The sequence below is a fragment of the Archocentrus centrarchus genome, chromosome 16 (genome assembly GCF_007364275.1).
Source record: "Archocentrus centrarchus isolate MPI-CPG fArcCen1 chromosome 16, fArcCen1, whole genome shotgun sequence".
NCBI lineage: Eukaryota > Metazoa > Chordata > Actinopteri > Cichliformes > Cichlidae > Archocentrus > Archocentrus centrarchus.
This window is the reverse complement of record NC_044361.1, coordinates 10,778,460-10,804,952: the sequence shown is the minus strand read 5'-3', so window position 1 is coordinate 10,804,952 and position 26,493 is coordinate 10,778,460. Positions and strand designations below refer to the sequence as shown.

Genomic DNA, 26,493 nt, shown 5'->3' with positions numbered 1-26,493 from the left:
GTGATAAATGAGGGAGGGTCAGAGATTAAAGATCACAGAGCACAGTTCAAATGTCAGAGTTCTACCAAGGGATTCCTCTCCTCATTTTCTATATTTCATGCTGATGCCATTGCTGCGTTAAATCAAGCTTGAGGCATTAGGATCTGAGAGCTGCAGGAAATTTTTCTTATTCAAGCACATTATATTCTCCTCATTAACTTGTGGGTTACTGCACTCTCAGTAAACCCTGGAAAAAATCTTTGATTTCACAATGGAAAATGGGTGATCTTGTGTATTCGGTTCATTCATCCCTGACCAGTGTTACCACCAACACTAAAAAAGCCATTATTGAAGCTCCTACTAAAAAATGAGCCGTTAAATAGGGTCAACACGCCTGAATAAGAGCCAGTCAACATGTAGTGAGCTGTATTCACACAAACCTGAAGCCATATATATATATATATATATATATATATATATATATATATATATATATATATATATATATATATATATATATATATATATATATATATATATATATATATATGTACTGTATACTGCATATATATGTACTGTACTGTATCCTTTCTCTATGAAAATTTATGCCAACAACAACAAAAAAAATCATCTTGAAATGTGATATGATTTGGCATCCTTGTTAAACCCTGTAAGCCTTAGCACAGTTGATGAGGGTTTTTTGCCACAGTAGCAGACTAAAAGAATCCCACAACAAATATTTTCAGCAATTTTCTGCCACATCTTACAATGTTCCTTCTTACAGCCAAACATTGTAATTTCCACTAAAACTAAATACGAAATCAGCCTTTTTAGTCAACATCATTTGCAAAGACATACTAAGTAGTAAATTGTTTTTTTTTTCATTCAAAAATAATTCAGCACAAGGATGTGGTTGTGGTATTTTGGTTTTTGGATTATTTGTTACTATAGAATTTGTGCCAGTAAAGGTGAGTTTGAATTTTATAATAAAGTAAGTGAGACCTCGTAAAGTTAGAGCAGGTCTATTATGCATGTGGGGTATTTCTCGCAAAGAAGTTTTTAACCATAGCCACAGAAAAATCACAGCTTTGTGCTAAAATGATTTCTGTTTTCTTTCCTTTCCTTTATTTTTAATAATTAGGGTTTCATAATTGGCCCAAAACACACAGATTTCTGCCAGGTATTGGTTTGCCCATCAATCCCCAAAGGTGCGCCAGTAAAAACCCTGTATTTTATGCACAGGTGTCACAAATCTCAAATAATGGACTTTTTTTTTTTTTTTTGCGTTTTTGGCCACAGCAGCTTTTATTGAAGGTAGAGGGAGACAGGAAATGGGGGAAGGATACCGGGGAAGACACACGGGCAAACTGGCGACGGGCCGGGACACAAACCCGTGCTGCCCCAAATAATGGACTTTTCATTAAGGAAATGCTAATGTTTGGAATTTACCACATATCTTTCTCACAATATAAACAAAGGGGGTTACTGTTTATACTTCACTGTTTCAGACAGTGCATTAAGTATATTATTATTATTATTATTAATAATAATAATAATATCATTGTACTATAAGAAGTGTTTTTAAAATGCTTCTTATGCCATGTCCTCATCTTGGCCAGTGCAGCACACCCACAGTGCACTGCCTCCCACTGTCTTTATCAGGCTGTATTGTTTTCCTCACCTCCAATCCTGGCATTGAAGGCGATGCCCACACCACAGTAGGAGTTGTTGGCCTCCATGGCAACTTCCCCTGCACAATGGGTACCGTGACTGAGACAGAGGGGGAATAAGATGTTAGCCACATACTGAGACTAAATAAGCTGAGATGAGCGCTTTCATTTTTGGGTGTTTTGACCTGAGCATACATGGTAATTATGGCAGGACAGATACAGTAATTACACGTGGTACATCTCCACAATATGACTGGTGCACTTTGTCAGAAAAGAACACTAAGATACTGCAAGCTGCAACTCGATTCATCAAAGTGTGAAAAGCACAAGTAATGTGTCTTAGTTTAACACCAGACACATGCAACCATTTTCAAAATCTTTAATTAAAAAAAAAAAAAAAAGAACCTTGATATCATATGTTGAGCTACAGTTAATCAGTTAAGCTTTTTCATACTGTAGTCATGCAGTTTAAGATGACAGCAGCAGGCTTATCACTCAAAATGTATCTCTCGTTTGTGAAATGACGGATCTCTGATTTCAGACCAGCGACCACTGATTTTCTCTCTTTGAAAGGACAGCTGTCACTTGTTGCAGCCAAATAAGCTAGTTTCAGGTCCAAGAATTGGTTTAGTTGCTTAGCTTGCATGTTTGCATTTGACTTTACAACCAACATATACAAGGTTTGATCAGCTTCTTGGTTTCGGAAGGGCAAAATGATACTGATTGAGCCTCTGAAGGAAAAGGCTAAAAGACAGGAGTCATTACCTATTCTCCTCATTTCTGACAGGCATGGGATCATGAGACAGACTGTGTGATGCACACAGGTCAAAACTGGCAAGGGCTTCCTGGAAAAGCCAGACAGAAAACAAATGCGGCATAGTGTAAGACAGCATAACCCTCAGCACAAAACATCAGGGTGACATGACAGGAAATGAAGGAATCCCATAAAAAACTCTCGAAAGCGGCACTTGAATTAGACTGTCAACATTTTTCTTCTGACTGATGGCAATCACTGTCACTGAGGAGATGCTGCTGCATGTCTGTGTGGTTTATGTGTGTGTGTCATAAAAGTGAACATGTTTGAATGACTTGTTTGCCAGTGTATATAGGCATAACGGGAGGAGGATGTCTTGGCAGCAGACTGTACAAGAGCAATTATGTATCTCCCTCTCTCTCTCTCTGCAGCCAGGCTTGTCCATGCCAGACAATCTGCTGTGACAAAGTACAAGTTGGCCTACGTGCTTCAAACTGCCTATAGGATTATAAATGACAAGGCAGGAGCAAACAACGCTGCCACTTCACATATGCTTTATGGCCAGCCAGTGTAACACCGGCCTAACAGCTTCAGAACTAAATGAAACTTTTGTTGTCTAATCTTTTAAGTAAAAGGAAGTAAAACTGGCTAAGAGAAAGTCGATAAACAGATTTAATTCCAAAGAAAATTCAAATGTGTTTGTGTAACCAAAGAGCACTCATAGCAGACTATATACCATCGGACAACCAAATTACAACTCCCATAATCAGTGCTGAAATCCTCTCAGAAAGCATTCAAAATCATTTAAGGTGAGATGATTTTCAGTTTACTCACAAAGTTTTTCTTCAGGTCCTTGTTTGTATGATCTAAACCTGGAAAAGAAAAGCCAAAAAGAAAAAAAAACAAAGGATTCACTATGATGGATTTACCTTTGCATGTGATTTTTCTGCTTAAAAATGCATTTCTTACATATTAGGTCAGCTCAGAGCTAATTCTCTCAGTCGTTCAATAAAAATATCATGGTACTTACAGTAAAGAAAGTACACACTGTCAGTTTTTTGTTTTTGTTTTTGCATTTTTGGCCACAGTGGCTTTTTGTGACAGTGGAGAGAGACAGGAAATGGGGGAAAAGTTACAGGGGAAGACACGCGGGCAAATTGGCGACGGGCCGGGACGCAAACCCGCGCTGCCCGCAGCGCAACGCGGCGTGTGTATGTGGTCACCGGCTTCACCACTAAGCCACCCAGGCGTTCCCACACCGTCAGTTTTAAGGTTTTCCAGATCAGGACATAATTTAAAAAAAAAAACATTTGGTCCTTAGCAGGTCTTAAAATCATGTAAACACAACCTAAGTTGAATAACACATGACATATTACACCTCATTATTTATTTAACAAAAAGAATTTGCAGGCATTTGTTTATGCACAGCTTTCTAAGGTCACACCGCAGCATTTCAATGAGTCTGAGGTCTGGACTTTGACTGATCCACTGCAACACTTTGATTCTTTTCTTTTTCTGTCATTTTCTACATTTGCTGCTGTGCTCAGATGCAACTTTGCAACCTGAAGCTGTGCTGAAATATTCTTTTTAGAGAGAAAAGGTTTTCTCCTGGCAAACAAACAACCACATTTGTTCATTTTTTTTTCTAATTGACTGTCATGAACTTTAATATTTAACATACTACCCGGGGCCTGTAGCTCTGTAGTTTCTCTGAGCAATTACACTTTCTGATCTTGGGGTGAATTTGCTGGGACGTCCGTTCCTGGGAACATTGGCAACTGTCTTCAATATTTTCCACTTGTGAATAATCTTTCTCATTGTAGAATGATGGGCATATTTGAAAATGGCCTTATAACACTTGAAGATTGATGGGCAGCATCAGTTGCTTCTCTAAGGTCATTGTTGATGTCTTTCCTCCTTGGCATTGTGTTAACACACATCTGAATGCTCCAGACCAGCAAACTGCCAAAACCTCTGCTTGTATAGAGGTGCTCGCACTTGCTGATGATCAATTAATCAATGCACTTGATTAGCAACACCTGGCTGCTACTTACCCTCTTCATTCCTAATTCTGAATTCACACACTGCTTTTGCATTATTGTTAAATACCGGTAATCACACAGTGTAATATGTCATTTATTGTTGATCATCTGAGGTTCTATAACTGAAATAATTATAGAACCTGCTAAGGATCAAGTTATTGTTTGCGGTGTCCTAGTAACTGTACACTGTACTTCTTAATAGTTCTTATTTTCTGCAGTTCAGTGATGGTCAGAGAAGGCAAAGGTGATGTTTTCCTTGTCTGTACATGCTGTATGTTCAGAACATAAACTCATGTGATGACTCATTTCTAAGAAGCAGACTGACATCAACTGAGTCATCAGCAAAGTTAGCGTAGTTCCTGTCTCTGCGCTCACTTATAAACAGTGGTGGGCACCGGCTATATGAGAGCTGCACAGACAGAACACATTTTATTCTGACCCTCTGGGGTCAACAAGTGAGAGTCCACTTCATTTTGTCTATATGAAACTATCCATATTCAGGAAGAGGAGGAAAATTTAGCAAATAAAAGGCAGAGAGTTTATGTGGCATGAAGGAGATCTGATTCTAGGTGTGCGTGAAGAACTAAGACAATTAATGATCAAGCCAAATATGCTTAAAGAGATCGCTTCCTCGTGTTAAATGTCTGCTGCATTGGGTAAGTGCACTTGTCATTTTATTACATTCTGTACAGCAGTGCTGTTTCAAGTCATTCCAACTTGCTGTGTGGTAGACAGGTTATTAAAATTTTGAATTTTGAGTGCTCTACTAATTGGTGCAATTAATTTGCCAGAGTGCAATGGTCCATTTTTTTAAAAATCAAGTTTTGTCAAGACTCGTGTTTAGTACAACGAGGTTTCACACATGATTGATGAATGAGTGAATGAATGAATGTGAACAGAACAATCCAATCCACCAAATTCATCTGTTCGCACTGCCATTCTTTTGATTTCCTATTCTCTCCTCTTATACTATAACTCTCTTTGCATCTTTTCATCATCGTCTCCCAACATCAGTCGCTTTTCTCTGGCTTGCCCCCTCCCATTGCCCCTCCTCTTCTCCCCACACCGCACCACCCCAGCCACCACCACCTCCATCTCTGCAGCATCAGGGCTCCTGTGGTCTCAGCGAGAGACAAACGAATGAGGGCCCCAGGAGGGCCCCGCCTGCTCTGCCACACATCACTCACTCTGTCTCTCAATCACACACACACACACACACACACACACACACACACACACACACACACACACACACACACACACACACACACACACACACACACACGGGACCTGCCAGCCTTTGTCCCATGCAGGCAGTGCCGCCGGGTTGTCATGGTAACCTGCAGTCGGTTTTGCTGTGGAGGCCTGATTGTGTTGAGCTCAGGCGGGATGGAACCCTGGGTGGGTGAAGCCTCATTGGAGCCTGCCATACTGTGCCATGCTGAGCCATGCCGTGCCAGGTCAACCTGCTACATCCCATACATAAGCACTGACGCTTTATTCTCTCCTGTGTGCTACTTTTCAATTGCCACAAATGAGTTTCACCTCAAACCAAGACCTTGCTAAAAGCCAGGGGGGTAGAGACAATAGGACTCAGATATTGGATTACAGGCATTTATTTGACTAGAACTGCCAATCGACAAATGCTGAATATGCATTTCACTTTCAGACTGATGACATGTAACATTAAAAGCCAGTTTCACATCAGGTTTTACCCATATTCACCTTTGTTATGTGTGTTTTGTTTTTGTTTTTGTGGCTGGAAGATACACTCTAATTGCATCAAGAACCAAAGTGAGAGAGAAAAAAAAATGAAAACTAAATTTGATTTTTGTAAAATTCAGTCCGGAGTTAAGATTGTTTTGTCAAGCTATTTCTACCCACAGTTGGAGTTGAATTGGTGAACAAGTCGACATTGAGTGTTTTTATCAAGAATCACAAAAATAGAAAAAAAAATGTGTATGTGTGTGTGTGTGTGTGTGTGCGTACACACACACACACACACACACACACACACACACACACACACACACACACACACACAAACACACACACAAACTGGCTATATATATATATATATATATTCTCAAGAGAACAAGAGAAAGACCTCCCTGGCAAAGTTTCCTCCTGCCTGAGCCAATTTGGCTTCCCACACCGAAAATGAGGCCAAGTGAGGATGCTGAGCAGACTTTTGCTGATTTAAAGTTTTTATCACTCCACATCATCATATGATTTTTGTTTTAATTCCCTACATTTCATCACTAGTGACATCAGGAGGTTCTAATCCACCTCCCGCTCAAACATCATCAACCCATCTGTAAAAGTCTCACAACTGCATCTTGCATGGTTATGATGCTACTTCACAACTGCCTTTGTGACTGCTGCAGTTGTAGCCAGAATGCTTTTTTTTGGAATGATGACACAAACACAGACAGGCAGACTGACTCACAAGGTAAAAAGAATATCAATTTTTGTCTTCACTTTTCTTTGTTATCAAAAAAAACAAACAAACAAAAAATCAAATAACTGAAAATATCATTAAAAAAAGTGACACACATGCAAACATGTTCACACTTTGTAGTGTCTGGAGATCATTTTGCCTTATTTGATATTAAATAACTAATTTACTAAAGCGCTAATGAAATGCACTCACCAGCTACTTTGTTAGGTCCACTGGTTCAACTGCTCATTAACACAAATACTAAATCAGCCAATTACATGACAGCAACTTAATGCACTCAGGCATGTAAACATGGTCAAAACGACCTGCTGAAATTCAAATTGAGCATCAGAATGGGGAAGAAAGGTGATTTAAGTTACTTTGAATGTGGCTGTTGGTAGCTGTTTGAGCATTTCAGAACCTGCTGATCTGCTGGGATTTTCCTGCACAACCATATCTGGAGTTTACAGAGAATGGTCTGAAAAAGAGAAACTATCCAGTGAGCGGCAGTTCTCTGGCTAAAAATGCCTCGCCAGAAGTCAAATGAGAAAGGTCAGACTACTTCAAACTCATAAAAAACAGTAACTCAAATAACCACTTGTTACAACCAAGGTATGCAGAGGAGCATCTGTGAACGTACAAAACGTCAAACTTTCACTGTGCTCACTGCACCCTTTACTGCTGAATGCGTCTAGAAGAATGAATGCATGGAGTCCAGCACAGTACCAGCAAGATGTAACTTATAAAGTGGCCAGTGAGTGTATAATGTAAAGGTAACGTGAAGGGGAAGTGAGAAAATGGGTCGGTGGAGATTGAAGATTAGAGAAATCTTTATACGATTTTAAATCTGAACGTGAAACTATTAAAATGGACAGTTTAAAAATGCAGCTCAAAAAGCAGTTCAAAACTGTTACCACAAGTCAAGAGAATTATTTGTCTGCAGGAGGCAAAGGAACGTGTTTTATTAAGGGTTCATATTTGTTTCATCTCAATTACAAGAGAGACTCCTTGGTGTGCATTCACGCATGTTCCTGTGCTTCTGCCTTTGTGTCAGGAACTCACACAAAGACAATCACATTGAGTCACGTCAGCATTTAAAAGCTGACACCATCACTTCAGCAAGTTTGTGATGGAGACATCTTTGGGAATTAACGTCAAGCTGTTCAGGGGGGAGCAAAGTAACAAGTGAGCAAAGGACGGAGGGAGGAGGACAGACTCGAGAGGAGGGGAAGGGAGGGGAAAACGTTTGGAATTATCAAATCTCCACCTAGACACCCCTTAGACCAGGGGTCAGCAACCCGCTGGCGGCTCTTTCAGGCTTAAGCTGCGGCTCTGTGCGGCTTGCGGAAGTAAATTATAAATATCCAATAGAAATACTTTTTTTTTTTTTTACTCAGTTCGATTTTTGTTGTAGTTCTAAACTGGAACATTATTGTGATCTTGAAATATTAAAATAAAATCATTTTATTTATTTATTTTCGTTTCTCAATATATGCGTCACTGTCCGGTAGCCGCTACCGGCTTCCGCTAGTATTTGCGGCTCTCTGTGTTTTCTTTTCCGTGGAAACCGGGTTCAAATGGCTCTTTCCGTATTAAAGGTTGCCGACCCCTGCCTTAGACAGAGTGTGCGTAACTATCTTAACTACAGGTGCATGACCCCCACATTAATAGGATGTGGTATAGCAGCTGTGGCTACATCAGTAGCTTACCACCACCAGGTATGATTGAGGTGTGAATGAATAGTGCATGAAATTGTAAAGCGACTTTGAATGTCTAGAAAAGCGCTATATAAGACTGATGCATTATTATTATTATTATTATTATTATTATAGTATTTTAGTATATACTGATAACAGGCATGAATATAGAGTGATTGTTTAAAGTACCTTACAAATAAAATTCTATTGAAACTATAGAATACCAGTTTAGCTCACAAGTTGAGAAAGCAACCATATGTCACAAGGCTGAATACAGTAACCTGGGTTGATTCCAACTCAAGGCCCTTTGTTGCAGGTCTTGCCACATTCTTTCCCCCTCCTGTGACCTTTAATCAAACACATCTTATTGTTATCTTATTATGCCCAGGGATAATAAGCATGCAGTTAGCATCTGTTTGCTAGTAACTCTCTGATTTATCATGCTTACTACATGCTAGCTCAATGTTATTAGTCAGGGATTGTGGGCTGTTTAAAAATCTAGCAAGAAATAACTAGCTAACTAGCTTTATCTTGGAAACCTGTGTCTGGACTACACTGACTATACTGATTTCTCCTGTTTGTGTGTACCTCACACTCCACTCTGTCAAATCTTAATCATAATTTTGGATCAAACAAAGGCATTCTATGTGAAAAGCAAACACAAGTTTTAACTGATACGTACTTAAAACAACATCTCAAAGGGGCTCAGGCCCAGACTTTGACTAAGTCATTCCAAAACTTAAACTGTATTTATTTTCATGCTCTATGACCCTCAGACTGATGACCTGATGAGCTCTTGTTAGAGAAATTATTGCAAGTCATCAATTCAGCACAATACAGTGGCTGTGTGTTATTTTGGATAGTCTTGGTGTTTGGATGTTTTCTTTGGTGTAAGTTTGGAAGGTAGAACACTTCTATGAAGGTTCATCATTGTTTCTAGTTTTCTCCATTTGTAGATAAGCGCCATTACTGGGGATCTGAGGACTAGAGGAGCCTTAGAAATAGCTCTGTAAGCCTTCATACAATGATGTGCTTCAGAGCACCTTCTTCCTCATCTCTTCTGTCATTTCTTTTGGCTCGGTTTGCTGTTGCTGAGGCCTTTTAGCCAGCTTCATGCCTCTGAAAATGGCCCATTTAGTAATAATTTGGCTGGACGGGACTGGTAGTAATCAGATCTCGTTGTGTGTAGTCAAGTTCCAGTGGACAAGGGAATTAATACAGTTTCCCAGTTGCTCAGGTGGAATTAGATAACTTTACCTTAGTACATGCAATCATAGGGTTAAAACTTGTATTTCGTATTTAGTCAGTTTGCCTTTATGTTAGATTTTACGCAGCTTAGTATGAGACACACAAAAACAGAAGCAATAATTTAAGTTTAAATAATTTTTCTTACAAGCACTATGTATGACATTTCTGTCAGCCTATCTCTGCACGTGTGTATGTGCATGCATGTATCTGATTGTGCGGGGGACAAAGGTGTATTCGGATAAAGATTGAGACATGCACAGCATAAGTTGGTGGGTCAGAAGGGTCAATTTGAGCGTCAAAACACACGCCCTCAAGTATTTTCAAGGATGATCCAAGTGGAAAAATGCATTCAGCCAGATGCATTCACTGAGGTAGCACCATACTGCCATAAATACAGCCATAAACACACTCCAACACAGTCCAAGGTCTTCTGAGTGTGAAAGTAAAAAGCCACGTCCCACAGTTAGATGGAACACTGTAGGTGGTGGAGCCAATGCAAAACCTTCCATGAATACAAATGCTTTGAACCTGACTGACCCAGTCGAGATTGTGACTGTGCGGGGGGGTGGTGTGTGTGTGTGTGCGCGCGCACTTTTTTTTTCAGCGCCGCACGTGTGTCAGCATTCGGCGGCGGCAGCAGCTGCACTCCATCTCCTTGCTCCTGCAGAATTCACATCGGTCCTCAGGGTCAAACACACACACAAATCAGACATCGAGATGTGTCGGAGGCCATTTTGAGCCGACAGTGAGTCGTGCCTGAGCCGCCGCAGAGAAAATGAGCCGACATGACTTCAGAGGAGGCCCTAGCTACACCTGACCCCCCCCACCCCACCCCACCCCCTCCTCACTTTGTCTGCTTTTTGCTTCTTAGCTCTTCTCTGTTGGAGTTACTATACAAAAAACCAGCAGAAGTCAACGGGCTGCTACAAAGACACAAATGTGGAGAAGGGCAGAGGTTAAAACTCACGAGGGAGGAGGTAAGCCATAAAATACTGATATCAATATTTCTGTAAGGAACCTTCACTTGGCTGATGATTTGCATATGCAACCATGACAGAAAAGTGTGTGTGTGTGTGTGAGCTGCTTAGAGACAGGGGTGTGTATCACCACCCACTAAGGGTGAGACTTCCTGGCCCTCCACCTCCGTCTCATTAATCAGCTCGGTATTTAAGAAGGGCTGGAGTGGACACTTGCCTGTAATTAGCTCGCTTTGTCAAGAATTTGCGTGTGTGTGAGAGGTTTAAAAAGTAAAAAGGTGGCAGAGAGAGAGATCTTTGGGAGAAGGCAGAGTTTGATGAGTGAGAAAGATGGAGAGTCAGATAGCAGGAAGAGGAGAGAGGGAGCGTGGGTGATGGAAAGCCTGGAGCAGGCTAGTGCAGGGAGAGAAGAAGGAGAGTGGGGAAGTAGGAAAGGAGACTGTCGGGAGGAGTGGGAGAGGTGACAAAAACAAAGAAAAAAGAAAGAAGGCAGATGAGAGAAGACTGGCAGCAAACAGAGTTGAGGGAAAGATGCAGAGAGAAGGGGGGGGGGGGGGGGGCAGAGCAGAGGAGATGTGGGGATGGAGCGGCGGGTTGACTTCTAAAGTGGGATATTAGCATTCAAGCAGTACCGATTTACCCCCTCCACACATGCCCACCTCCACCTCACCCCAGTGCCATGTCTGCTCAGTGGCCAGCTCGCTCCTCGCGGTGGAATCATACACAAAGGTTTAGGTTCAATTCTGAAACGCTTCCTTCAATGAAGATCTCTGTTTTAGAGAAATATCTTTGTTTTTCCACAGTGTGTGGGCTTCAGCTTGCTCTCAGCTGTTACATTACTTCTGAAATTCATAAGCAAAATTTTTACCAGCAAGTTAAACATTTTCTGTCAATCAGCAGGGATGGAGGACTTGAAATTTCTTGTTATTCAAAACGAGTGCAAATCCAAACGGTGCCACACGCCTACATGCAGAGTTAGCGATCCAGGAGGGTAGACATACAGTGGAACCACAACATAAAATGTGGAGCTAGAAAAGGAAGACGTTTCATTCTGTAAGCAACAAGTTGAAATGGGTATTAGTTGACGCAAACAGATATTTCAACTGCCACCACAACTGTCTACTGGATATAATGTGACTGCCTGAGACTTCTGTGCCAAAGTCTGCATGGTCCATGAAAAAGTATCTGAGCGGTTTTTGTTTTCTCTATCCCAGCATGCATCTAATCTAATTTTACAAGAAGCTTGCATTTTGAGGCATGAGATCTCCTAGTGACTATATATTAAAGCATATATTTATTGGAAATTATTCTCACAATTCATACATTTTATTTGTTGTTGCACTTTGTTACTAGTGTTGTTTCAGCCCATTTACAGCAAAATCTGATGCTTTGAGCACAGCAGGAAAATCAACTACCAAGTCTCTAAAAGAGTGGCAAATTATTTTATTTTCAAATGCTAGCTATGATGTGCTGCCTCTGAAACCCTTCCTGTGCTCCATCTTTTATTTGGCAGCATGGCTCACAGTAAGACCCAAAAACAAAACAGAGCAGGAGCAGGCATCAGTTAGAACAGGTATGGCACTGAATTCTTCAGATACAGCACCAAAAGAGGAAATGGGGCATTTGGGTTGCAAAGCGGCTTGCATACCGTATTTTCCGGAGTATAAGTCGCAGTTTTTTTCATAGTTTGGCTGGGGGTGCGACCTATACTCCGGAGCGACGTATATGTGACATTTATAACACATGAACCAAAATACTCCAGCCACTTGACATCTCCGTGAACTGCAGCTTTAAGGCAGTCTTGGGTAACCTGTGGGCGCAGTGGATGATGGATGGAGAGCACAGCTTAACGGCAACTGGGAGAATGCGCCACCCAACTTTCCTGGAAGTCATTGGATGGATCAAGAAAACATGGGCTTCAGTGACAACCAAACCATCCTGTTGGGATTCAGAAAGGCTGGAATAATTGGAACTGCAGCTGACAACGAGTCTGACTAACGCGACACAGAAGAGGAAGCGGCGCTTCGTCTACGGAGTGTACGGAATTGTTTAGAAGTGACACCGAGGATGAAGAATTCAATGGATTGATGGTTTGGTTAACTTGTTAGTATGTTCTTTATGCTATGGTTATCTGAATAACTTAATGTTACGTTAACATACCGAACACGTGTTCGTTGTGCGTCATGTAGCTGAATGTGTTACGTTAGCATAACGTAGGCGTAACCGTGTTCGTCCTGTTCTTTAATCCATTATTATTTGAAATTGCCGTTCAAGATGGAATTTCTGCTCTGGGTCTCGGATTCTATCACCCCCCCCCCCCCCCCCCCCCCCCCCCCCCCCCAAAAAAAAGTGCGACTTATAGTCCAGTGCGACCTATATATGTTTTTTTCTTCTTTATTATGCATTTTTTGGCTGGTGCGACCTATACTCCGGAGCGACGTATAGTCCGAAAAATACGGTATATGCACAGCAACTCTGGGCAAGCTAAAACAGCTTGTGTAGAATAGAATCAGCTACCAGCTGATGTGGGCTGGCATTGAGACCAGCTGATATTCCAGGACTGTGCCAAAGTTTGTACCAGCTGAGCCTGCCTTTAAACCAACACATGAAAGGACTGTCCCTTTACTTTGGATACATTAGTTTGGATTAAATAACTTCCGTACTATGTCTGTCATTTTCAGGCCAAAGCTTACCAGTTCCAACTAAGAACTTAAATCTTTAAAAACAGCACACAAAAACATAATGTGTAGTTATTGAAACAGGAGTGCAAAGTGCAAAAGTAATGTCACTTTCAGATCAATACACATTTACTTTGATGTGTGTAGGACAGCGTCAAAATCATCACTAGGTTGTATTTAATGTAGGCAAGAAATGCGCCACCCAGTGTAAGAGTATAATGTACTGACAGTGGAGCACATCAATAGGATACATCAGGATAGGATACATCTTTATTTTAATACGCAGACTACTTCCTGTTTGCTCCTGTTTCTCTTTCTGACACGTATGTTCATCTCTCCTGCTTCAGTTTGTACCTCTTCATTCGATGTGATGCTGAAAATCTTGAAGAAATGGCAGCAATACACACTGCCAGTCCCAGAATCTAATGACATGGCTGCAGTGAAATATATATTTGATTATTTGGAATGTCTAATAAGTTGCTTATTCATTCATGAGGTGGAGATCCCTCAAGGGAAAACCTGGTGGTTTTCTCTTGTACTTAACATATCTACAGGTAATCGCATTTGTCTCCCTGAGCATCACCAAATGCACATCACAGTCACAGAGCCGGAGTGCGATCCTGCGATGTGTTGTATTCCCCATAGCTTGCTGCTGCAGTGTCTGCATATATGACTTCCTCTTTTTGCCCATTAAACTGCTTCCCAACTCCTCCTCTGGTCTCCTCCACTGCTTTGGTCTCATTTGACTAATTATATTCACTGAGAACGGTGTTGACAAATTCATTTTGAAATCCATTAGTCCCGTGGCGTTGTTTAAACAATGTGCACGTTAATGTCCATTGCTTTAATACCCCCCGATTCACATTCTAATAGCTGTCTGATAAATCAGGTTATCTGCGACACCTTCTACACACCGTGAAGAGCGGAAATTAGAGAATTATTAACTATCCACAGTGTTCTTTCGTGTCCGGGTGTGTTAGGAAGAAGAGGAGAGGAGATGACAGAGCAGAGGAGGGGAGGGGGGGGGGGGGGGGGGGGCAATAATGGTGAGAGAGAAGCAACAGTGGAGAGACAGATGAGTTAAAGGAGACCAGAGGGAAAAACACAGAGATAATAAGGAGCATGAGGAGCAGCATTACTGAGGGGTGGTAAATCTAGATGAAACTAAGACAAACACTAAAGAGAAAGGACTGAGGGCACCAGTCAAACAAATAGATCAATTTAAGAACAATGATGTGCATTTAATATTTTCAGCCACTTTAGTGTAAACAATATATTAAAAACAGGGGAAAAAACAGAAGCAAAGTTCCATCACCCTGGCTCAAGCAAATTGATGGATTTATGGACCTGCAGACATCTGCATGAAAAACTAGAAAGACTCTCATCGTCTGTTTTACTACCAGCTCCTGTTGCCTATACTCCCAGCTTTCACTCTCAGGCATAAACAGAGAAATTTAATGAAAAAAATATACAGTTGCATTTGCAAAGACACAAACTTGTGATGGATACCTCACACACAGCAACCTTGACAGACATGATGTCATGTCGCTCACGTCCCTTAGAGTGACTGTGTTCAAACATCAAATATTATTGGTAACCTGTCTGGCTCTGAAAGAGACGCCACCCTCGCATGACCAAGTAATTTACTTTACTGTAAAGTGAACCTGTGAGAGGTGGCTGAGCAGTAGAAGCAGAAATAAAAGGCTTTTAAACTGTCGACAGTCTAGTCTTTTTTATTCCCATTTTCATCACAGCAGTGGATTAGTGTGCAATATTAGCTCGTCTGAGGAACTGAGGAAAACTCTAAGAAAAATAATTAAACTAGAGTAAAAAGAAAGAAAAAAGAAATAGGTAACTACAACTTTAGACAATCCAAAACTAAATCAAAAAAGTGGGGAAACAGGCTATACCCCATTTCATTAGGCCACCTGGCAGCAAAGCCCCTGCTCACCATCGTGAACAATGATGCACAATGACACACAATGCTCTCCAGAGGAAATGCAACTATAGAAAGAAATATACACAAGTGTAAACTTAGATTTACAAATATACACATTTGTAAAACAGTTTAACGTGCAATCAAACTGAGGCAAAATTCTCTCCATATGCACCTAGAGATGAGACGCAGATGTTTCGATGCAGAGATGTTTTAGAACACTGCTCTGAAGTGTGGTTCAAAACACCCACGTCACCTGGCCACGGCTAATTCAGCTCTTGGTACGTTTCACCCCAGTTTCAACAGGTGGATTACCTGCTGCTTAAACATCAACCAAACACATCCAAACTTTGAGGGTTCTTTTTTTTTTTTTTTTTCCAAGGCTGGGCAGGTAACTGACAAAAAGCAGACTCAGACGCAACTGAAAAATGAATACTTTTGAATAAAAATCTCAACATTGCTTCTTGATATTCCTTTTTTCATCTTCCTTTTCCATAAGCATAATTAACTACATTCATTCACACTTAATTCCACCACAGGTGAGACCTCTTCCACAAAAATGATCGGTACCTGCACTTTAGCCCGACTACAAAGCAGGTGACATTTAAATCAACAAAACCTCTGTAGCTATCACAATAAACATGGCAGCCTTTTCTTGACATATTTTATTTTATAAATAAGTTTATTGTGTATTGCAATGAATTACTAAGTAACTGAAACAGCCTCACATGTGTTAACACAATAGGGGGAAAATAGTATTTGTTGAAACAAACTACAGTCACAGCTTCTTTGTTGTATGGGGATTTCTCCAAAACATGTGTTGATTATAATTATTGATAGTCTGGAATAATGAATAGCCTCGTCGGTGTCGTATAGAATAGCGTTGTTGAATGTGACAATAGCAAAAGTGGCCTGTAGGTGTTCCTGCAGAGACCTCGAAACAGCGATACAATTCCAGCGCAACTGCTTCAAATGTTTCAGTGTTTCACAAAGCTCCACTTTGCAAATCAGCTGCAACTCCTGCCTATATAATCAGTAGCTCCTCGCACTCTAGGAAATAACAGTTAAATACCAATTACATTTTAAATGAACTCATACCAGCCCAATCTATCATTCAGAAGACGATGGATAATGAGTGGGAAACAGTGGGAAAATAAATGCATATATATTTAAGACAATTTACCTGCTCTCTAACTGCTTAAAATCAACACATCCTTCAAATATCAGGCAAAAGTCCCTCATACCACACTTGGCACCTGTTCCCCCAGGAACTTAACCATAAAAGGAGTCCAAAGGGGGGCTGGACTGATTTGGCAGTTCCTGGGTCCAAACAGGCCAACAGCAGTCTGGAGGACGTGAGAAACAAACAAATGAATCAAGTGCAAATATTAAAACTAGCATTTTTAATCAGACTTTCTTTAGGATTACATATGTGGCTTGGCTGCAATATACAAGCAGCACAGCAAGGTTGCAAGCAGTGTTTTGTGTTTAGAGGTCACAGTGATGGAGCCTTTCTGCAATATTCCGCAAACTACTCTTTTCAGCTACCAGAAAATTAAAATGCGCTTAAGCAAAATCATTTGAGCATCTGAGCCGTGATATTTAATGTTTTTTAGACTCTACAGCACTTCACAGCAGTTTATACACTGTTCATAAAAATTAAAAGAAAACTTTTTATATGATGCTGTGATGTTTTAATTGATGCTATACTTGATGTATAGCATCAGCTCTATTAAACTTCTGGGATATGGATCTGGTCAGCTAAGTGGCAGAGGGGGGTGTTAATCAGTTTCTGCTGCTTTGGTGTTAATGAAATGAACAACAGGTGCACTAGAGGGGCAACAATGAGACAACTCCCCAAAACAGGGATGGTTTTACAGGTGGAGGCCGATGACATCCTCATCTTTTCTGACTGTTTTGTCACTAGTTTTGCATTTGGCTGAGAGGAAGAGTTTATAATTGTAAAACATTATTATAACCTACTGTAATGCACACAACTCCACAAACTGGTTCCACTTTGGTTTCTGGGTCAGCAAAATACCTGGACTTTTTAAGCTCTGATTCTAAAAAAACTTACATAGAGGCCTTTATGTCCCTGGTTCATTTTTTCTTAGCAAAAGAACCATATTTAATAATGCATTACTGCTAGCAGGTTTCTCATTTAAAGCTGGAATTGACCATTTTCCTTCACCCAGCTAATTATTGTTGCCTCTGTAACAGGTCCACTAAAACTTTAGTCTGCTGGATAACACGACCTCTCCAAGCCACTCACTGTTCTTAATGAAGCTCATTAAGCTTATAGATCTAGTTCAGGATATTGATTGCTTGAATTAAATTGTTTTGTGACAATAAAATATAAGCCAGTCTATTCCTGCTGCTCATTCTCAAGTTAGCATGATTAATGTTTAACAGTAATCATGATACTGTAAGTAGCTCTTATTTCTGGCTTTTCATCCAACAGCAGCAGTTATTTATATTTTTTGGATTTAATATTGGATTCAATTTGATAACATACTCTCTTATCCTAACTATAAGCCACAAGTGCTTCGACTCACACGCCAATCCACTCTTCCTCCTCCTCTCCCGATCAACCTCCTGATCTAAACTATCTGAAAATTTCTACTCCACCTCCGCTCTTACCCCCATCTCCAGCCAAATCCTGACTGCGAGCCCTGCTTCTCCTCCTCTTCCTCCTGTCCGAGTTTCCTCCTCCTCTGCCTTTAACTGCACGCTGAACATGGAGAGAAAGTCTGTTGGTGTCACTATCCCTGCCTGTGGTGCCTGGTGGAGTGTGTGGATTAGACACCTAGGCCTGATTAGCTGCTTGTTTACCTACCACCACCACCACCATCGCTATCACGACCACGACCACAGGGCTTCAAGGGCAATGCCAGTAGATCATCTCCCCACACACACCGACCCACACAAAAAAAACAGCTCACAGACGCACTGTGTTGAGCCCTTCTGGTGAGTGTCTGTGATGTGTGCGCCATCATGCCCCCGTTGAGTCGCCCACCATGGCACAGGGCTCTTAATTAAGAGAAGTGTGTGTGTGTGTGTGTGTGTGTGTGTGTGTGTGTGTGTGTGTTCTTGGGGGCGGAGCAGCTGGCAGGAGGCACTGGGGCCAGAGAACATCTGCAGGAGGCCGCAAAGCAACACGCCCGCACACGCGCGCATCTAAAAAAAAATAAAAACACACAAATGTGAGACTACACACACACACACACACACTCAGTGGTAGATGAACACACATAACTAAACACACTGGTGCCACTTAGTAACTCACACCCCTGTGAACAGAAACGCAGAGCTACACACATGCAGGCACACGCGCAGACCCACTCAACACCGCCAGCGCCACTGCCACCATACCAGTGGGACTGTCACCATAGCAACCCAGGACTGGTCATGTCACCCTGGTTTAGTGAGATGGGTGACAGTGAGAGAAAGCGAGAGATAGGCAGGCGATAAAAAGAGCAAAAGACAAAGACGGCGCGCGAGGGGCATTAAATACCCTCCACAATACTCGGCCTGAGTCTTGTTTTGAAACAAAAGGGTAAAGAGAAAGAAAAGAGGAGAGACGCAGAGTGAAAATCCAAAGTGAGGAGGTCAGCAGCTTAGAGGACTTCACATGCACCATAGGACCCTCAGAAGCCAGCCTCCTTGTTTCAGTAAGTCAAGAAGAGCAGTGCGGTTGTGTAACACACACATACAGTACACACATACACACAGGTGATGTCATCATGATGATAGAAAGCGAAAAGGTAGAGAAGGGGAACGGGATTTTGTCCTTGCTATGGGGCAAAGGCTACAGCTGAGGGAAAAGGATTAAAGGATCATATCAGCCTTAGTGAGTTTCCCTTATCTCCTGCTGTTATCTGTGTCAGACCTTATAAGGAATTTTGTTTTACTGTTGACCTCCATGACCAGGTGTTGTATTTATAGCCCATGTGTTTTAGGACTATTTACATTTTACAGTTCCTACATTAGAAAAGAAGTGTGTGGAAAGGAATTTAAAGGATACAAATTAAATCATGGAAAGAAACTTTTTTCAAATTACAAAAAAAGGTGGTGTATCAATAACACACAAAAAAGCAACAAAGTGCAAGACGTGTGTGACTTAAATGTCCACCTAAGAGTAAAGCGGTAGAAGAGGAAAACACTGGAAGAATGGCAGCATAAAGTTCCTCAAATACACGAATAGAAGAAAAGTCTAAATCATCTTCCATTATCTGAAATTTTAATGGCACTATTTTACATTAAACCTCTGCCCTATTCTTCTATGACAGGTAAATGACACCAGAGAAAAGTATTAGCGCCGTCAACTACTTATTTCAGTGACTTTAAATCCTAATTTTGCACAACAGAACAAAATGTGTGTGAATTACCATTTTCTTGTTAAATTCTGTCTGCAGAATCTAGCATCTCCACTCTGGGTCCCAGTTTGTGCACCAAGCGCAGAGCACACGGTGCACTGAGGTGCAAACAGGTGGAAGAAAATCAAAATGAGTCATGCAAAGTGAGTTGTTGGTATTTTGGTGGGGAAAAAAGTGTCTCGGCAGTGAGAACAGATATCAGAATCGCACCACTTTCTTTTGCCACTTTTGTGATTTTACCGATGGAGCAATCTATTTACGTGGAGCAAACACGGAGAAATGAAGGAATAACGCTAACTACTGTGGATAGACTAAAAAAATGTAACTCCTCACTCCCCACCGGCAGGTACATTTAAATCTGTGTAAAGAACATAAAGAATATGTTTGAAGCAGGAACGTCAGCGAAGTAGTGCGCATCTATTAATTAGAGTGATTCTCACACTACCTGTTGTTCACGGCTGCTGCTTTATACTGCGTGAAACGCTTTCCCTTCAGTTCATTAAATCCTTAAACCCATCCGAAGGCGGCAGCACACAAATGTTCATAAATCTGCACCCTCTGATTTTAAAAGTGCAGTGCTATTACACGCGGCTGTCCGCTGCGTTATCTTTAATTATATCATATTCAAATGACACCAGGCTGCTAAAAAAGAACCCCCATTGAACACTGCACACATCAGACTTGTCCCTAATGACTCAATATTCTGCTGTTTATGTGGGATAAGTCAGATTGCAGTGGCTCATCAGTCCTGTGTGTCACTGCCTCCTTTCCTGTGTTCTTTTCAGCGTCTCTTGTTTTATTCTAAAAATGCATTATCATGCAAAAACTGCTGCCACACTGTAATGTATGAGGTGACCATAAATTTATGTGCGATAAAGTGAAAATGATACTCAACAGCTCAGATTGATGCAGTCATATAAATGACTTCATCAACGTTTTATATCATTTATTTCAGAGATCATTAGTTAAATAAAACCCGAACCATCTGCCTCTGGTTGCAGCTTGGAAGTGTTGTGTATTCAGGTTGTGCCACTCTGCACCATTTAGACAACAACACAGAGAAAGGGGAGAAGCCTTTTTGCATTTGCTGAGCTGCTGTCGTCAGCTGTCACTGTGGTTGGCACAGCTGTTTCAGAGTGATGTGACAAGTGATGTTACCGCCTAAGTAAATTTATTAATCACCATAACCCTGATTTATTTTTTCAGGCAGTCACTTTGCACTCTGTGCTGTTGGATCTGTATGAACTCATATAGCATCTGCTTTCAGCTTGTTGCCACACTTGTGTGGGTTGGGTTAAATTGGACATCTCCTGGACTGAGTCCCAGGTTCGATTGCTAACCTGCTTTTTTTTTTTTTACCCACATTTCCTGTTTCTCTCCATTGCCACCATCTAACATAGGGGAAAATGGGAAAAGAAAAAAAAAAATCAAACAAACATATCAGAAAGAGAGTGATTTGTGACACACATAGTCAGTCAGAGCCATTCCAATAGTTCAATGAAGAAGAAGAGGCACAAATTGCTTTTGTTTTTCTTACTGTGAAGCCAATACAGCTCAGCAAAAGCTATCATTCTCCTAATGTGTGCTGATTGTTAAGAATTTACAGCATGACATGCTTTCTTAATGGCACAGAATGTTGATGTGGTGGAGTAGAAGTACCTGGGAATCCCCATCAACAACAAACTGAACTATAAGACCAACACAGAGGCCGCATCTGAATTAACTGATGAGGAAGGCTCAACCTGTGATTGGCTGCAAGCTGGAAACTTTTGATGCTGTGGTGGAAAGAAGGTCCCTGACCAAACACTGAACACGGAAAATGCTTACTGGACAGGCAGTGGAGCAATTTGGTAGCTGTGGTTGCTGCATTAGCAAAAACTGTCAGGTTGAGAGGTTGACTCGTAAGCCAAGTTGGTGGTGAATGAGTGTGATAGAGGTGTATGACATATGAAAGAAGGTGCAAGCAAAACTTTGGACAAACTAATGCAGCTCTCCGTGTGTTTGCTGTGCGTAATAAGATGTGACTTAAAAGAGCTACAGTCCCTGCCCACAAGATTCGATCCATCCATTTCCACTACTTAGTGATGAATACAGTGTAGTGTTTGAGATTTACGTGTGTTTACCTTCCACTACTGCTCATCTTAATTCATAATTGAGGAACATCAGTACTAGTGGGGAAAAAAAGACCTTACTGGTGTCTCAACTTTCTTTCCAGTGGAAAAAAACAAATGCTCACACGAGCAACAGCCATACGTTTCCCTGAAAGATGAAACGAGACACAGACTACCAATCATCTAGTCCGCAGCCTCGTTTGTTTACAGTAACTGTACTAGGGTATCACTACTAATGATATAACGATGTCTAAAGGCGTGACTCAAAAAACCCTTTAAATCATCCTGTGTTTGTGTCCTCTGTATGGGCATTCCATCACTGTGTTATATAACGGGGGGGGGGGGGGGGGGGGGGGGGGGGGGTGGGGTAGCAGCTTATTAGCTGCTGCTGAAGCTGATTTGCCAGATGAAAAAAAAAAATTATGCACTAAGTATTAAATCTCATGTCACATTAACAGCATGTATGTGGCATTGCCTTAAGGGGGAGTTTTGAGGTTAAGGTGAGCATCTTTCCATTTCATAAAACAAAGGTCAGTATTGAAGAAGCCGGGTTGATGTAAAGCCTTCTTCGGCTTCCACGGGAAAGAGGTCAATACCAGTACGATCCCTTGAGTTTCTAACTGTCTGTAAATGAAACGGGAAATGGTGTGTAACAAAGACAAGGATGCACACAAACACACAGACATACATGCATCGCCGCTTTTGACCACTGTAGTTTGTGTGTGTTTACAATACATACATTTGGTTTGGTTTTATACATTCATGGATGTGTGTGAGAGAGATTTAGTGACACATATTCATTCATCAATATTTGCGCTCCATGAACTTTTTTATACAGTATTGATCTGCAGTCAGAGCCTAGAGTATACACGCTTGACCCTTTACCCCCCAGACCCCAATAAAATCATAATATGGCTCCATAATAAACAGTATGCTCCTCGGTCTGCACCGGCTGGGTGAGCAGTTATTGAACTGGAAAGGAAAGCTACTCCAGTACAGACCAATGTGACTGTTTAGTGCTTTGAGCTCATTTGACCTCCAACAATTACCTTTGAGAGTATAAAAATGTATGAATGTTTGAGGTACTTGAGAGTGATCACTTCAATGAGATAAACTCACCATATTTTAAGATGTCTTCTAAAATTGAAAGAACATTATAGTTACAATTATTTATGAAAATAAATAATGCCCCCAAAGTGTTTTTGCAGACCATTTGGGCATCAAATTAAAGGTGACCTCTGACATTTTGAATATAAAATGTTTCCACTTCATTTTATTCTATTAGACATTGTTGGAAACTACTAAATTTTATTCAGTTCATCCTCGAGTCCATATGGACATTTGTGCCAGATGTAACTAAACTCCATCAAAGTGTTCTGGAACTATGCTGTTCACAAGAATAAGAGGAATATGGGGTGACTATGAACTTCCACCACCGACATCTGATCAGTTCATCTTTGTCCCCACGTGAATGTTACTGCCAAATTTAAAGCAATCCCTTTAATTCATTCTCAACAAGAAACACACAATGCAACAGGATTTAAAAAATAATTAAATTATTAAAACCCACCAGCAGATTTTTGGAGTGAGAATGATTCCCTTCAAGAAAAGCTGAGCTAGATTTTTGGAGTACTTTCACCAACTCAATGATCATGAATTCTTCTGATTGACTAACACATACAAAACATGGCCTGATACCTACAGTGTTTTAAATGAATGGATACAAAATATAATGGGATTTCTCAAGAACAAAGACAAAACACATAAAAGTGATAACCACGACATAAGTGTCCAACATCTTTAAACTAGCCATGAACGTGTTATAGGACAGATATTATTGTGTGTTGATGGACGTTTCATTCACTCGGGGGGACAGTGAAAAGGCTGTAAACAACACAATAACACAATATCACCATATGATGACTGCACTAGCATACAGCTCTTAATTTAATTGTCTATCTGCTCAACAAATTTAGGTGTAACATTCACTCTCCTTTTAGTTCTGCTCTTTACAATTGAGAGGAACTGTAGAAAAGGCTCCTAAATCTCTGTGGGTTTGTCATTTTGAGTGACACAGAGTGTCGTTTGTTCGTTTGTAACCAGCAGCTCTTCCCCATGTGAAATAAAACTTGATTACATGGCTGTAAAACGGATCATGCTCAGATGATTTGACTCAGCCTAGGAAAAGCAGAATCTTTTTCCATGTATGCCAGCCAGAGCACCGTGCCGGGCGACAACGGGTGTCAAAATATCTCGTTGTTTACATGCTGTTATTTTTTAATTTCTGCCAAGTCTGTAAATTTTAAAGAAACAGTTCAAGCTCACCGTGTGCAGTGACAACGCATGATCTCCTGTGCAGGTGTGTGTGTGCGTGTTCCACAGCGGGATGAAGCACTGACACATATACAACAAGCGCACAAGAAAGGCTGCTGCTAAAGTAGAGCAGGAAAAGCTAAACTTTTACAGTGGTGGGATGTCACCACAGGACTGCACCTGTGCTGGGTTTTAGATTTGATTGCGTTCTTTGTGTGTACACGAACACTTCAGTCGATTGTTGGCGTGTTTTGGGAGCTGGTAGGGGGAAAAAAAAAAAGGGATTGTTCAGATTTCCCACAAACAAGTGATTCAATCTTCAAAAAGAGGCAGCATGCACATTGTGTGTTCTAGATTCAAACACAGAGATGCTGGCTTTACGGCCCAAGTGCGGGGCCAGTTGCAGGAAGCATGTAGCTGGCTTTAGCTGGTCACCCTGCAGGGAGAAAAAGCTAAAAAATGACACTTCATGTAGAATACAAGTAAAGCATTGGTTTGAATTTGTCAAGATTTCCTGGAGAAGAAAATCTGTCTTGTTGCCTCAACACAGTTAGGATGAGGATATAAACATGCTTTGATTAATGCAGGAACTCTGACATAGAAGATCATAATAAGGACACAATCTGTGTCTGTACATACTTGCTTGTGTGTGTGTGTGTGTGTATGTGTGTGTGTGTGTGTGTGTGTATGTGTGAGTAATATAATTAAAAAAACATACTGATTACAGCCAAATTCAGCATTAATGATGGTCTGAGATCAGCTGTAGCTGTGGGATCAAATATTCCATCTGCTAAATAATGTAGCGTAAGGGGCCACTGACAGTCCCATATGGACCAGAGAGAGCGTTGTTGGAAGCCTAATGTATAGCAGGTACTGCAAGTATGTCAGCAACTGCTGGAGGAAGGATTATCGCCAGTTCTATACAGTATTTATACGTGTGTGTTTGCAGATTTGAGGGTCTAGAAATGTGTGAGTGCTCATAAATGGGCTTGTGTGTTGTGTTTGTGATTATGTCGCCAATGTGTGTCACTCATCAATAATGTACAGCTCTTGGCTCTCTGCTCTTCAAAGCTAGTGTTCCACATAATTAATTCTCCCTGAAACACACAAACACACACACACACGCGGCACTAAACACAGCTGAGGAAACAGCAGACAAATATACACATATAAATGAGCTTGACTTCTAAAAGGCCGCTGAAAATTCAAACCAAATAACTGGCTCCAGCATACTTTTTAACATGTAATGTAATGAGAGTGTGATATTTGTAGGCATTGTACAGAGTTACATTTGAATTTAAAGGATAATTCAGGAACTCCCTTTATTTTTCTTATTATCAACAACAAAAAGTACTCAGAGTACAAACGCCTGCCAAGGCAGCCAAGGGAACAGTTTATGTATTCATTGTGTTTCCTTTGTTCTTTTAAATGTACTTTAAGAAGTTTGTAGTGCAGTAAAATCAGATCAGGGCAGCATGACAGATGCTTAGTTTGATTAGACAATCATTATGTAGGAGTAGGTGATGGATAACAGGTATTGATTTGTAAATAACTGAACATGAGCTTATTATATAATATTATACTGCAGAAAAATCCTACCTAACCAGGCAGCTTACTCTCTCTCTCTCTCTCTCTGCAGTACTTTCTTTAAAGACATAAGGCATTTTGGGGTCAACTTGAAAAAGCAGCAGAATTTTAAGTAAAGTTTTAAAGATAAGACATTTTATGCCTATATCCCATCTATACAAACAATGGCAGTAAGAAACAGTTTTATATGGTTCTATAGAGCATTATTATCACTTTGACCTTCAGATAAATCTGTTGACCTTGAAGGAGAGGCCAGAGGTCAAATGTGACACATTTTAAATCTTTATTTGGTACTTTCTATTTGTTGACAGTACACAACACACTTGTGAGAACCATCATTTCTAAGTTAAAGGCTTTTTGTAAAATTTTCACCAATAAATCATTAAGTTGACCTTAAAGGCCTTGGAAGACAAATTTTAACATGACCCCACTCTGCACCCCTACAAAGTTTTAACAGAAATCATTCAAAACTTTTTGAGCTGTCGTGTTTACAGACAGAATCACACACATGCATGCAAACGCTACCAAAAACATGACCTCCTTGGTGGAGGTAATTAACTTTATGAAAGACCAAAGCCAGCAATGAAATCCTACTAAGAAGTATTGTGTGGCCTTTGTGGCCTGATATATTCTGTTCTCTGTGCCAAAAAGCTCCACAGTTATCCAAAAAAAAAAACCTGGGAAA

The 26,493-nt window shown here is 40.8% G+C and overlaps 1 protein-coding gene across 1 annotated transcript in view; it reads right to left on the bottom strand.

Moving 5' to 3' along the window:
- Positions 1 to 26,493, bottom strand: part of LOC115793983 (furin-like protease kpc-1) — a 194,762-nt gene that overhangs the window by 78,984 nt on the left and 89,285 nt on the right. Inside the window, 3 exon segments of the mRNA XM_030749204.1 lie at positions 1,661 to 1,749; positions 2,415 to 2,494; positions 3,238 to 3,275. Coding sequence (XP_030605064.1) covers positions 1,661 to 1,749; positions 2,415 to 2,494; positions 3,238 to 3,275 — 207 coding nt within the window.